This window comes from Artemia franciscana, chromosome 7 (assembly GCF_032884065.1).
Source record: "Artemia franciscana chromosome 7, ASM3288406v1, whole genome shotgun sequence".
Taxonomy (NCBI): Eukaryota; Metazoa; Arthropoda; class Branchiopoda; order Anostraca; family Artemiidae; genus Artemia; species Artemia franciscana.
Window position 1 is genome coordinate 34,638,117 of NC_088869.1, and position 14,212 is coordinate 34,652,328.

General features: G+C 37.7%; 1 protein-coding gene across 5 annotated transcripts in view; it reads right to left on the reverse strand.

Annotated features, from left to right (window-relative positions):
- Nucleotides 1-14,212, reverse strand: part of LOC136029198 (regulator of G-protein signaling 7-like) — a 139,429-nt gene that overhangs the window by 30,184 nt on the left and 95,033 nt on the right. For all 5 annotated transcript variants that reach the window (XR_010617993.1, XM_065707341.1, XM_065707340.1 and 2 more), the window contains exons 10-11: nucleotides 12,246-12,371; nucleotides 9,036-9,222 (exon numbers count right to left, since the gene is read on the reverse strand). Coding sequence is in view for 4 of the 5 variants with exons in the window: in XM_065707341.1 (XP_065563413.1) it covers nucleotides 9,036-9,222; nucleotides 12,246-12,371 (313 nt within the window). In the remaining variant the exon portion in view is untranslated. The remainder of the gene's footprint in view (nucleotides 1-9,035; nucleotides 9,223-12,245; nucleotides 12,372-14,212) is intronic.

Consider the following 14,212-nt stretch of genomic DNA (forward strand, 5'->3'; position numbering starts at 1 on the left):
AAAACAATTAATAACTTTAGCGCAAAGAGCGAGGGATTGCGGAGGGGACAGCCCATTTCATATACGGAGTAATTTCTGTTCGTTTAAAGTTTTAATGTCGCTCCTTACTTTCAGCTTAAAAAAATTAGTTTTTTTTTTATTTAATAAACTTAGCCTCAATAATACTAGTATCACAGTAGTTGAGTTGGCAGTAAAAGAAGCAGTAGCAGAATTAGTGTTGTATTAGTAGTAGTAGTAACAGCTGTAGCAGTATAATTAATAACAGGAGTAGCATGTACATGTAGTCATTTTGTCAGTCGAACTTCCCTTTCTTGATGACCTGGAACTTTCACCTTGATACGGTAACCCGTTCAAAAATATTGCTAATGCGCCCCTTTGACTCCCTTTTGACGACATTTTTATTTTAATACTCTTAGCCTTTGAAATTTTTGTAATTGAAGTAATAGTTGGAGTAATTTTGTTGCAGTAGTAGTAGTAATAGTACTAGCAATAAAAAAGTATCAATAGTAGCGTTAGCAGGGGTGTGCATGATTATCTTTTTATCAGTTCATTTTCCCCTTTAAGCATTCTCTGAAAGTTCCAACTTAATATCCAAATCTATTCTTGAGATACGCCCTTTTGACAATCTGCATGCACATAGTCTGTTTTGATTTAGTTCAAATTCCTACTCGATATTCTTTCAAATTTTCATCTTCATACGCATAGCCTTAATTGTACTAGCATCATAGCAGTAGTGGTAGTAATAGGAACAGTAATAACAGTAATAGTGTCGTATCAGCAGTAGCAGTACCAGTAGGAGCAGCATAATTTATCGCAGTAGTAGGAGGTACATGTTGCTTTTTTGTCAGTTGAACATCCCACGCATGATGCCCCAGAAATATCCTCTTGACATCATTAGTCGCCTAGAAAATATTGCTGATACGCCCGTATCAATAATCTGTATGTACATGGTATGTTTTGATTTAGTTTAGCGCTTCCCCTAATATTTCCTCAGATGTTTATTTCAATATCCTCAGTCTCTGTAGTAATCGATACAGAAACAGTAGTTTTAGGGGTTGTAGTGATGGTAGTAGTGGTAGCAGTAGCAGTTGTGCTAGTAATAGTAGTAGTGGCAGTTTTAGTAGTAGTAGTAGTAGCGCGCAAATATTGCCTTTTTGGTCAATTGTTCATCTCGATTATCATTTCCTGTTCCGAATTAATATAATTTGTCATTCCTGAGTTACGCCCTTTTGACAACCCGTGTGCCCATAACCTGTATTGATTTAGCTCAACGCTCCCTTTAACATTCTGTGAAAGGCTCACCTTAATGCTCTTCGTATTTTTGGAAAGTAAAGGTCAAACATGCATACCTTCCTCAATAGCATATACTATATGTAAGCCATGAACGAATTGCATAACTTGAAGCCCTTGCCACAAGGGCTATGAGGAGGAGGAGAGGGTGTACATCCCCATAGGCATAATTATTAGACCTTTCAATGATGGTTAAGAAAAAAGGTCGTCTCAAAGTTTGATTGGGTATTTGTCTTGGAAACGTTGAGCTTGAGGGGTGGGGATGGTTGCAGTCAAATCACTTTTGACTTTTAAAAAGTGCAATATAACTTTCAACTTTCAATCAGATAAGCCCAATCCAAAGCTTATACGACCACCCATTCAATAAAAACCTTACATACCCCAGGGTATATCTTACAATTCTTGCCGGGGGGTTTTGTTAACCCTGAAGGTACTGATATAGGGTCTCTCGACTATTTTTAACAAAATGGCTATCTCAGAATTTTGATCAGACATGCACAGGGAAAAGAAGGCGTTGCGGTTGCAGTAAATGAGTACAAGGACACTTTCGAAGCTATTGGAAACCTGGAAAACAAATGCGAGATCCACCTAAAAGAAAATGCTGTCCCTACTGCTTACTCTGCGAGAAAAGTACCTTTAGCAATGAAACAGAAACTTAAGGATGAGCTGGACAGACTAGAAGCCCTAAACATAAATGGAAAAGTCAGCGAGCTAACTGATTGGGTAAATGCCATGGTCATGGTCGAATTGAAGGACGGGAGCGTCCGCCTATGTATAGAACCCTTGGATCTAAACAAAGCAATCCGACGACCTCATTACCCAATCCCCACGTTCGAAGACGCAACAGTGGATTTACACGGCATATCAACCGTAAGCAAGCTTGACGTCCGGTCGGGCTACTGGATACTGCCGCTAACCGAACGGTCGTTATTCTACACAACGTTTAGCACCATCTTCGGAAGATACAGATGGAAAAGATACCCATTCAGTCTTGTGTCTGCACAAGATGAATTCCAGAGTCAAAATGGACGAGATATTCGAAGGGTTGGAAGGCATACACATCCTCGTCGATGACATCCTCGTATACGGAAAAAGTCGAGAAGAGCACGACAACAGGCTCCGTGCAGTCCTTAAACGCGCCAGGGAAAAATGAGTGAGATTCAATCGGGAAAAATGCACATTCGGAATGGAAAAAGTAAAATACTTTAGTCACATGAGCAGCAAAGAAGGAATCAAACCAGACCCTAACAAACTCAACGCCATCGAAAATTATGCCAAGTCCAACAACCATGGAAGAACTCCAAACCCTTCTGGGCATGCTCAACTTCCTATACCGATACATCCCCAGTCTCTCATCCAGAAACAAGACCCTACGAGACCTCAAACAAGAAATGGAGTTCGAGTGGAAACCATATCACGAAGAATGCTTCAGCACTATCAAGCGGTCAATCACTGACAATCTAGCCTTCTTTGACCACAGCAGCCGCACAGTTGACTTGAAAGTCGACGCCTCGAAGCACGGGCTAGGGGCAGAGATCTCAACCAATGGAAAAATTTGTGGCTGCGCATCTGGAGCTCTCAGCAAGACTGAACAAAACTACTCGCAACTCGAAAAAGAAAATGTACGTAATTGTGTATGGATTGAAACGTTTCCATCATTACATCTATGGGCGGAAGGTAACAGTCACCACCGATCATAGACCAGTGGAAACCATCCTGTCAAAACCTCTACACCAAGCGCCAACACGGCTGCGGAGAATGATGATTCAAACTCTGCCATATGGCTTGGAAGTCATCTACAGCCCAGGTTCCGACATACCCGTAGCTGACACACTCTTGTGACTACACCTCCCAGACACTGAATTCCAGATGCAGAGAGATATGGAAGGATATGTTCACGCAGTAATGAAGACACTGCCCGTGAGCGACAGCAAACTCAGGAAAATGCCTCAATTGACCGTACATGATAAACAACTCAGCACTCTTCAGTCTGTCATACAGCGTGGATGGCCATCGACTCGAAAATCATTTCCTGTTGATGCATTAGCATTCTGGAACATAAGAAGCGAGGTGGCAGAAGTCGACGGAACAGTTTTCAAAGGTCAGAGAATTATCATTCCCCAGGTCCTCAGACAAGAAACTCTGATCCAGCTACACGCAGCACACCTCTGCAATGGAAAAACGAAGCAATGCATGAGGATGCTGGTATACTGGCCAGGCATGAACGCCAACATTGAATCCGTCAGACAATGCGAAATATGTGCCCGCTATGCTTTGAAAAACCAGAGAGAACCACTCATCAGCACAGAAATTCCATCACTACCGTGGCAACACGTAGCAGTAGACTTATTCAAATGGGAAAAAGCCAAATTCCTTATCAGGGTTCACTACTACAGCCGTTATTTCGAATTCGATCGACTTCAGAACCAAAAATCAGCGACAATCATCGGCAAACTCAAGACTCACTTCGCACGCTTCGGAATACCACAGCAGATGACATCTGACAACGGCACTCAACTCTTCTCGCGCGAATTCAACGAACTCGCTCAAACTTGGGGAATTGAACTCAAGACCTCAAGCCCAATATATCCCAAGGCAAACGGACCTTTCGAGAAATCCGTACAAACATGTAAAAGAATTGTGTAAAAATCAAGCGGTAACGACCCGTACATAGCTCTCCTAGAGTAACGTAACAGCCCACCCGCTTTGTTTCACCCGCACAGCTACTACAGAGTCGACAGCTTAGATCCTCCCTACCCTCTACGTACCAACACCTGAAACCAAAGGTCGCCACCAAGTCGGACTTCCTCTATAGTCGAAACGTCATGAAGAGACGCCAGAAATCCCATCATGACAAATCTGCGAAACCCCTTCCTGAACTTGAGGTTGGAGACACTATTTTCGTCCAACGAAAACCGAATGACACAAGGACCAAGGGAAAGATAACTGCACGCCATAGCAACCCGCGGTCCTACATCGTCGAAACAACTGATGGTTCAAGACTAAGAAAGAACAGGATTCACATATACAGACAACCCATCCCACACCGCCACTCATACACTACTGGCATGGCCGGCCACAGTGCCGATGATCCCCAAACACCCCGCACCGAAAGTGAGCAGATAACAGAAAACATCACCAGCGAAAGTGAGAAAACCCCAACTCTACCACCGCCTTCGACAGTCACCGGATCGTCCCCGGTGGGGCTTACGTCAGCGAAGCCTACCTCAGCTGAGCATACCTCAGTAGCGCCCACCACGGTAGACATATCACCTGTCAGGGGCATCATATACTTGCGGCCGGCGACCACCAACCTCACACTGCGACGCACCAGAAGCGGACGTATTGTAAAGCCCCCAACGCGACCCGACATGTGACCTCGCAAGCACTATCTTCAAAAGAAGAAGGAAGATGCAGTAATACTTGCTTACAAATTGCTTAGTGTGCGCATTGTTTATTTACCCCAGCTTATTGTTGTTATTTTTTATAGGTGCTTGGGTTTTGAATAAATAGACTTCACTCAATCCGAACGTGAACACTACAGTGGGGAGGGCTCTAGCTGCCCTCCATCACTTTTGACTCTTAAAAGAGAACTAGAACTTTCATTTTCCTATTGAATAAGCCTTCTTTAAAGTTTATACGACCACCTCTTCCATAAAAGCCTTGTATGTTCCGGAGTGTAACTTAAAATCCTTGCCTCCAGGTTCTGAGGAATTGTTTCAACCCCGAAGGCCTTGTTATATCGTCTTAAACTATTTTGAATAAAATAGCTATCTCAAAATTTCAATCAGTTGCATTTGGAGAAAGGAATAATCGGAGGGAGCGAGGGGCTCGTTACCCTTCGGTCATCTTTCTTCTGACAAAAAAATATGAAATTCCACATTTTTGTACATGGGAGCTTGAAACCTTTACAGTAGGGTTCTCTGGTATGCTGAATCTGATTGAGTGAATTTCATTAGGATCAATTGATTTTTTGGGGGGATCCCCCATTTTTCAAAAATTGGGCAAATTTTCTAAGGTTCGTAACTATTGACGGGTAGCATTAAACTTTTTTGAATTTTACGTATTTTGAGTAAGCATCAAAATTTGATTCTTCTGATGTATCTATTGTTATCAAGACCTCTGTTTCTTGGAGTTTCGATTACTGTTGAGCCGCATCGCTCCTTAATTACAGTTCGTTACCACGAACTGTTTCTGTTGTTTTTGGGTTTTGTTTATTTATTGATGATGATTTGTGCTGGAAATATTGTTTAGATGATTGGATTGCCTATCAAAATATTATTTAGATAGATGTTTTACGCTTAAAGTATTATATGACTTAATTTGGATTAATATTCGTTGCCTTTCTTTGAAAAGCTTCTTTTGCGGAAACAGTTTTTTAAACAATTCATGGTAACGAACTATAGTAATAATAATAATAATTTATTTTTGACCTGCTACAAAATCAAAGCGGAGTATCAATAAAAGAAACAAAACAAACACTACACAAAACAGGAAAAACAAGAAACTAAAGCAAACGAGTAAGGCCTCCGTGGGCGGGCAGATAATTATAAGTAGACTGGGGTATTTTGCCAGCAAGCTCCGTGAGCTTCGACCCAATATCCGGTAAACTATAAATATATATATGAGACCCCTATTCCTATACCATGGAGGCAGATACAATAGAAAACGGGATAACCGGAAATAATAAGAACGAATTGAACTGATATCTTTTTTATGAAAAATAGGGTAAATACCAGAAAGAAACAAAACCGAATGATCTGTAAAAACCGAGTGTAATTTAGCAAGAGACTTTCTATTGTATCTACCTCGGTTAGTAACAATTTTAGAGTAACTTAATTGGATTTTCTTCTTGCAATCAGCAACAGCGAGAGTCCGTAAGGATTTTAGTGTTTTACTAACGTTAATTCCCAGCCACCGAAATAAAGAAACCGACGGGATAGAAAAAGATCAAAAGATTAGAGGAGTAGTGATACTACTATTATATGAAAGATATTCACACTTTGAAAGATTAAGGGAAAGTCCAATCGCATGAAGTTTAGATGCTACTGTTGAAACAGACAAAGAGAGCCCTTTTTTAGTCCTACTGATCAAAAGAATATCATCCGCATAGGCAAGATAAAAAAAATATTTACAGAATTAAGGATGCAAGTAGGTGGAATAGAGGAAAGGACAGATGATATACAAAGTTTGAAAATAGAGGGGGAGAGGACAGCACCTTGCCGGACCCCAAGTCGAACTGGAATTTTATTATCTGAAACTCTCATATCCGTTTTAATCCGAAAAAAGGAATTTGAATACCAATATCTAAGAAGAAAAATTACCGATATGTTGATACCGTGACTAAAAAGGGAAAAGATAGCTTGGGAATGCGTAATGCGTTGGGAAAGGCTTTGGAAAGATCCAAAGCACATAAATGTAACTCGAATCCCTTTTTAGTAGCCTCAGTAAGAAAATTAGCCAAAACTCGATAAGCCTGCTGGCAACCTACCCCAGCTGAAAGCCCAATCTGATTTTCACCAAAATATGCCGAAGAATTAACTGATGGGAGGAGAAGATACTAAAAAATTTTGCTTATATTGCAGGAAACCGTCATTGGCCTGTAAGATGCACACTCAGTCAGAATCTTTCCTCTTTTCAGGATCGAAGTAACTGTTCCGCACAAAAAACTTTCAGGCACAACCGAGGTGCATAAGCACATTTGAAACAGAAGTTGTAAATGTTGGACTAGAGCTGGACACTCAACATTTAGGTGTTTGGCACTTATACCATCACAATCAATAGAGCTAGACTTAAGCTTCTTTATAGCTTGTGCCACCGAAAATAAATTAACTGGGAGGATCTGGTTCTGGCGGAGTGATATTGGAAGCGCAGAAATAAGAAACCTCATAAAAGTAGCATGAACAAAATGGTTTATAGTGTTGAAAATCTGGTCGTCATATTTGCACCAAGCAGCAGGACTAATTGGGCTCGAAGAATCATCGATTTTATTTGAACTTACCACATTTTTCCAATGTAAATTACTTGACAGAAAATTGCAAATTTTAGATTTTGCAGACCGTAAATACTTTTTATACTCTAATTTAGTTTTCCGTTTAAGCTGAAATACTACAAAATTTGGCTTTATTTTTCACTGATTTTAGACCCGGATCCCATGACCATTCAGGCTTCCGCGTATTAAATTTAACACGTTCTTCGGGAACAGTCACCCTCTCAGCTTCCTTCGTGCATGATATAATATCAAAATAATGTTTATTCAGAAAATTCTTATCATTTACAAATTTAGATCCAACCTGAAGTAACTGAAAAGGAACTTTTATCCTAGACAAAAAAGCTGTAAGGTTAGAAATATAAAGAGCCCAATTAGCCTTATTCCAATTTCATCTGGTAAACCATCTACGATTCCCACGTTTAGTAGAATTATCTTGCGACAGAGAAATACCAAGCATGAAGGAAATTGGTAGGTGGTATATATCGCTTTCAATTTCATGTACAGAAACAGTCGAAACAGATAAATTAGGAGAGCAAAGAACATGATCAATATTAGTATATGAAAGAGGTTGTCCCCTCCTCAACGCCTCGCTCTTTACGCTGAAGTTTTTTATTGTTTTAAAAAGTAAAGTTGTGAGAAACAGTCAAACTTTAGCGTAAAGAGTGGGACATTGAGGAGGGGACAACCCCCTTTATATACGGAATAATTTCTGTTCATTTTAAGCTTTAATGTCGTTTCTTACTTGCAGTTAAAAAAGCTTCTTTTTTTGTTTAATTCAAATTGATAATATATCGAGTTTAATTCGCTCTTCACATAGGCAACGCTATTGCGCTGCCTATGATGTATTACCACTTTATTGAATAAGTTGCTCTTGTAAGTTCCTTATAAAATGACTTTCCGATCAAATATTTTTCCGAAATATATACACTTGTTGGAAGTTATTTCAAATAGAAAAGAAACGCTTTTGAGGATTATTCATAGATTACTAGAGACGGACAAAACACATAAACCAATTTGACTTTACGGGAAACTCGTGAAATTGTAACACATCAGAGAAGACAAAGCTGAAAACACCACCCCCCGTCTTTAAACTTTTCTGGTTTCAATAAGAAGTTCCAGTAGTGTCATTCACGTCTAAGCTTAGGAACATTATACATATAAAATAGCAGCAATGTTAATCAGCACAGGAATAGCGGCTTATGAATAGTTATTCAATGCTCCAGATTGAAACGGAGAGTTTGGTATCAGCGTGCATAAATATAATTTGTTACCATTTTTGAAGTAACAAGACTATTTCAAACTGCATTTATGAACTTGGTTCAATTTCACACGTTACACGAAATATTGCAGAATTCGTTTTCATCCTCTCCCATTTTTATGCTCAGAGAAACAGTAAATTAAGCTTACTTGGACCTGTTTAGGGTCTTATGTTCTACGCTCACACCAGGCCCATTGTCAGACTAGTAAATAGATATTGTTTTATTATTGTTTATTGGTTCTACAAATTGACAGTAGCTTAACTTCATAAGAATGAATTTTAACTTTGCTAAATATTGTTCATTTAAATATTCATTTCTTTAACCCTGAATAAAAAATAGCAGTTATCAGTTTTTCTTTTTCAGAAAGCTCAATAAAGTTTTATTAGTATGACATTCATTTGATGGAGTATTCTGAAAACAAATAAATTACTTGTTTTATAAACAACTAAATGCTTCCTCTCATTAATTAAACAAATTAATAATTGTCTCCTTACCGCTGCTCTATCAAATGTCCACCTGTCGGGATTGTCCATTGCAAGTCTAGTTGCTTCCAGAGATTTTGAATCAATATTTACAGGGCAAGTGGCTTCTGTTCCGAGGAATTCTGACCAGATTTCTCTTGATCGAGTGGCTACAGCCCGTTGATGCAACTGTTTTAGATCCTGGACGGCCTCCCAAAACCTGGAGAGAGTGACACGTGTTTTGAGTACATTAATGGAGATAGAATAAGCTGTTCAAAAGCATTTTGGCAAGATAAGGAAGGACTTACCGGGGAAGAAATAAACAAATTTTTCTCGTACATATTTGACGATAATAATATCTCCTGAATGTTAGGTTTCGTAGTAGAAGAACTGGACATTGCGGTTTTTCCGCAAAAGAGTTTAGATTAAAACATGTTTTTATTAGAAATTGAACAAAATATGATAATAACTGTTTGTAACTCTGCTCTTTAGCAGTTGCAAAATTACTACAGAAAAAAAATGAGTTCCTTTGAACTTATTATGAAATTATATTTGAGTAACAAAAAAGATGTTTTCCTCTGCTAACTGGCATTGAATTTTTCATTTCACCTAAAACCGTTTTGTCACCTTGAATTATTTAATATTTAGGTTTGAGCTTTCTAAAGGAAATACGCATTCTACTTCCATACAATATAAATGTCTATTATCAAGCGTTATTTTTAGAGTCATATAGCTAAAACCATTCATTTGAGGCTTTTTTTTTATTTATGTACAATTGTCTGCAGTTGTGCCCTAACTAAGAATTCGGAGGCTATTGGTAGTAGATCTATTTGTGGTTGGGAGGAGGGTGCCTTAATTCTGAGGGATGTTGGTGATGTGGTACTCTAAGTGACAATTCCCTCCTATTGTAGGCATATTTTAAGCACAACAAAAGAGAAAACATTCCTATTCTTACCTACACAAAAGGAGGGAGCAATACCCGAACATATTTTTTTCAAATAACACCCCATAAAAATAAAAGAAATATGACCTTTAATTTCATTTTTGGCATTTCTAGTCCGAGAATATTTTTTAAGGGATTAAGTTTTCAGAGATGATTGTCATTCATTTAGAATTTAAAGAACTAAATTGAAGATTAGTGGTGGAAATGAGAGGGTTTAGTCGCCCCAATCAAATTAATCGTGGTTCTAAACCATAGCCTAAAACGAGGGATTCTGATTGCAATTTATGCATCAAAATAATCTATGGAATATGGTAAATTTTCAACGAAGGATAATTTCAGGTGTGCTTGTTTTGTTCCGTTTTATTGGCATTCTCTTTAACATTTTGCAGATAAAACATACCGCTATGTTTAGACACTGTAAGCTGCGTTAAAAAAAGTGAATACTCTGAACATGTACAGGATAATCTGTACATGACTGTGAAAAATCTTGGAATATATTCTGCAAAAAATCCGTTTTAAGTGAGCATATACTATTTTCCACTCTGACATTTACGACGATAGATTCACCCCTCCCTTGAACTCCTGGTACAATGGGTCTAGGAAAGTCACAACTTGAGGAACTTAACAAGACATAGCTATGTGAAAAATCTAATCGATAACTTGAGTCGCAATCAACTTGAATGATACAAAAGCATCAAATAATAAATATTGCCAATAGTAAGCTGAACTCTTGAAAGAAGCTTTTCGGAAAAAAATCAATATATCAAGAAATTCGATTTCAATAATGTTTCGTAATAGGACAGACTCATTAATTAGATATTATCGATCAACAATTATTAGAAATACAGAAGAGAGAATAATGAGAACTTTTTTCCCAAGACAGTGAACGAACAAAAACTTATTTGGATATTTCGGCCCTATATCTAAGGACCGTCTACAGCAAAGAAAACAATAAACAATAACACACTTATAATAAAAGTTTTCGGTTAAAAATCCATTTTTTTAAATAGCCTAGGCATTATTACTTCTTAGCGAAAAGTTCAGCCAAGACTGTGTTATAAAAGCTAACATTTTACAAGCTAAAAAGGCTCATTCATTTCACTAACTGTATTTATTAAAAATTGGAATAATTTCTTATTGCAATATTTGCCTTTTCGGATTTTTGACCGATAGCTTTTATTGTGAGTGTGTTATTGTTTATTATTTTCTTTGCTGAAGACGGCCTTTAGATATAGGGCCGAAATATTCAAATAGGTTTTTGTTCGTTCACTGTCTCGGGAAAAAAGTCCTCATTATTCTCTTTTCTGTATTTGTATTATGGAAAGGCAGTGTGGTCTTCGTCATTAAGAATTATTAAATTAAATAATTTTACATAAATTTAGCGAACGGGAAAAACACTCTCTAGAAACAGGAACAATCTTGATCAAAACGGGTAATCAATACAACATGCTTAGGTATTTGGAAGTGTAGATTTCAGGCCCTTATCTGCTAATATAAGAAAATCCATCTTGAGAAAAAAATTCCATCGATGCATGCTTATTAATTTTTTTTTCACTTTGATAGACTTACCAAATTAGTGGTGATCAATTATCCGAACAAGACTAATTCGAACCAAAACTTCAGGTTTCTGTACAATTTCCAAGTTGCCAATGAAACTGTGTCGCAGATGTATTCAAGTTTTACATAGTTTAGTGGTATAATTTCCAGCCCTTATTTACGGGGCCACAATTGTCCTTTTGCTGCTAGAGGCACATTTTAAAACCGCTTAGACGTTAAAAAGGCATTCAAAGGTATATGAGGTATAAAAGGGACCGTGGATTGTACTTCATTCAGAATCTTACCCTATAAAAGGCTTTAGAAATTCCGGCTTTCGGAGGAGAGGGGAATGTTAAAGTTTAGGCTCATGATATGCGACAATAAATTCAAATGATAATATAAACAAATTGGACATCTAAAAACGACTTTTTGTTTATTCGTAATGGATTCCTCGAGTGCTGGAAACGGGCTCAAGGAAACGAATTTGAAAATGTTCAATTTTTTCGCCTAAACTACAGTCTCCTCATACAGCCTACATTTGGAGTACGCTTGGTAGTAGTCTATGTGTAAATTATAACATGATACAAATTGAGTTCTGAGTCTGAATTTTACCTGAGTAAATAGAGGACATACTAGTTGTAGATAAAACTTCGCTAACTGTTACATAGGGTTTGAAGGGAATTCATAGCACATTTAGTGTACTATAATTCAATGTCAGCCTATCCAAAACAACAAGCTCATGTGAAATAAAGTAACTGTCTCACCTAAGGTTTTCTGAACTAAATTCTTTTTCTAAATATTTTACAAAATGTTCTCGTCCTAATGGGTCGTTCAACAGCTCATGGAGACTAAATGCCCATCTTCTGACCCGCTTGTTTGTCAGTTCTTTCCTGGAATAGAGGAGATTGGTGAATTAAATTTGTTAATTTATAATAGCTAGTTAATTAGCCAAGATTGTAATAATTTTTAAATACTATCGCTCTGAGCGTCCGCTGTTTAAAATTAAGGACACTGGTTCAATAGTGTTGGTTGCAAGGTGGTAGCATCTAAGAATACCAAATAGATTTATGTTCTTAGGAGGAATTATACATGGGTAAGATAATTTATTTGATGAAAGTAAAAAAAAAGTTTGTTTGAAATTTATTTCTAATCCGTGTTAGAATAAAGGTTGTTTTATTTTTTGCACTCGTGCTTTCTCTTTTATTAGTTCTGTAATCAAAATGTACTAAGCAAGACAGTGTTTCGTACTTTGTCTACTAAATCCACTGCTTTTACTCCTAAGAAAATGAATTTATCATCAATCAGGAAGCCAAGAGATTTATTCATCAATTATTGAAAAAAGAAGCAAAGGAATCACGCAAAAAAATAGGCCAAATAAGTTACCTTAAATAAGTCTATTGCATCATTTCCGTTTTTATTGAAAACTATAAGTAAAACTATAAGTATATTGAAAACCTGGGTGCATTATGCTAATTTGGTAAGCAGGATGTCGTTAAACTCTTTTGATTTAGTTCAAAAATTTTAGTTGTAATAGTAGAAGCTGTTGCAGTATTTACAGTTACAATTGCAACGTAGTAGTAGCAGTACAAATAGTAGTAGTCAGAGTCGCAAGCATTAGGAGTTGCACTCACGAGTTGTCGCAATCGTAGTTGCAAGTTGTCGCAACTGTAGTTGCAGGTAGTTGAAGCCACAGTTGCAAGTAGTCAAAGTCGCAAATAGAAATTTACGACTGTAAATTTTTGAGATCACAAAAAGTCTCAGTCGCAAGAATTTGTAGGATTAAGTATTCGCAATCACAAGTAGTCACAGTCAAAAGTTATAAGTTATCACGGTCGCAAGTTGGGACAGGCGTAAATAGACGCAGTCGTAAGCACAGCTGCAATGGCAAGTACCCTTGGTCAGAGTCATAAGTAATCACACTTGGTAGAATTCGCAGTCACAAGTAGTTACAGTCACAAATAGTCAAAGTTGCAATATCCCCCCTGCAGTCATAAGTAGTTGCTCTTGCAAGTTGTCCTAAGTGTTCACAGTCACAGTTGAAAATAGTCTGAATCACAAGTAGTCGTAGTTCAGCCACAATAGCAGTAGCAATATTATTTCTGAATGTGTAAGGTTGGTACCCTTAGCAGCTCTTAAGATATTGCAGTTATACCCTTTTGATAACCAGGATGCACAGAGTGGACACAGTCCTTGGCTCATGTAGAAGTAGTTGAAGCCACAAATAGTCACACTTGCGAATACTCCTAAGTAGTGACAACCGCAGTCACAAGTAGTCAGAGTTGCAACCACAATAAAAGCATTAATAATGACCATGAAAAAGTAAAATTAATACCCTTAGCCACTTCAGAGTAATTGTATATACACCCTTTTAATAATTTGGGTGTACATTGTGTCTTTTAATTTAGGGTAAGATCCTTCTTAGCATTACCTGGAGTTTTACCTTAGCACCCTTTGGGTTTCCTGACACTCTCAGGATCAAACATACTCGCTCTCTTCCAATGATAAATCCTGTAGGTAAACAATGGGCATTTTGCATTATTTACAACCTTTTCTGTAGGGGCTGTGGGGGACATGACATTCCCAGATGTCTAGTTATTAGACCTTTTGATTAATTTGAGCAAAGTGGCTACTTCTTAATTGTAACCAGTGTTAAAGGGGTCTGAAAAGGACAAGGAGAACCTTAGCCCTCCAAACGCTGTTCAACATGTCCTAAAAGTTTCAATTTAACGCC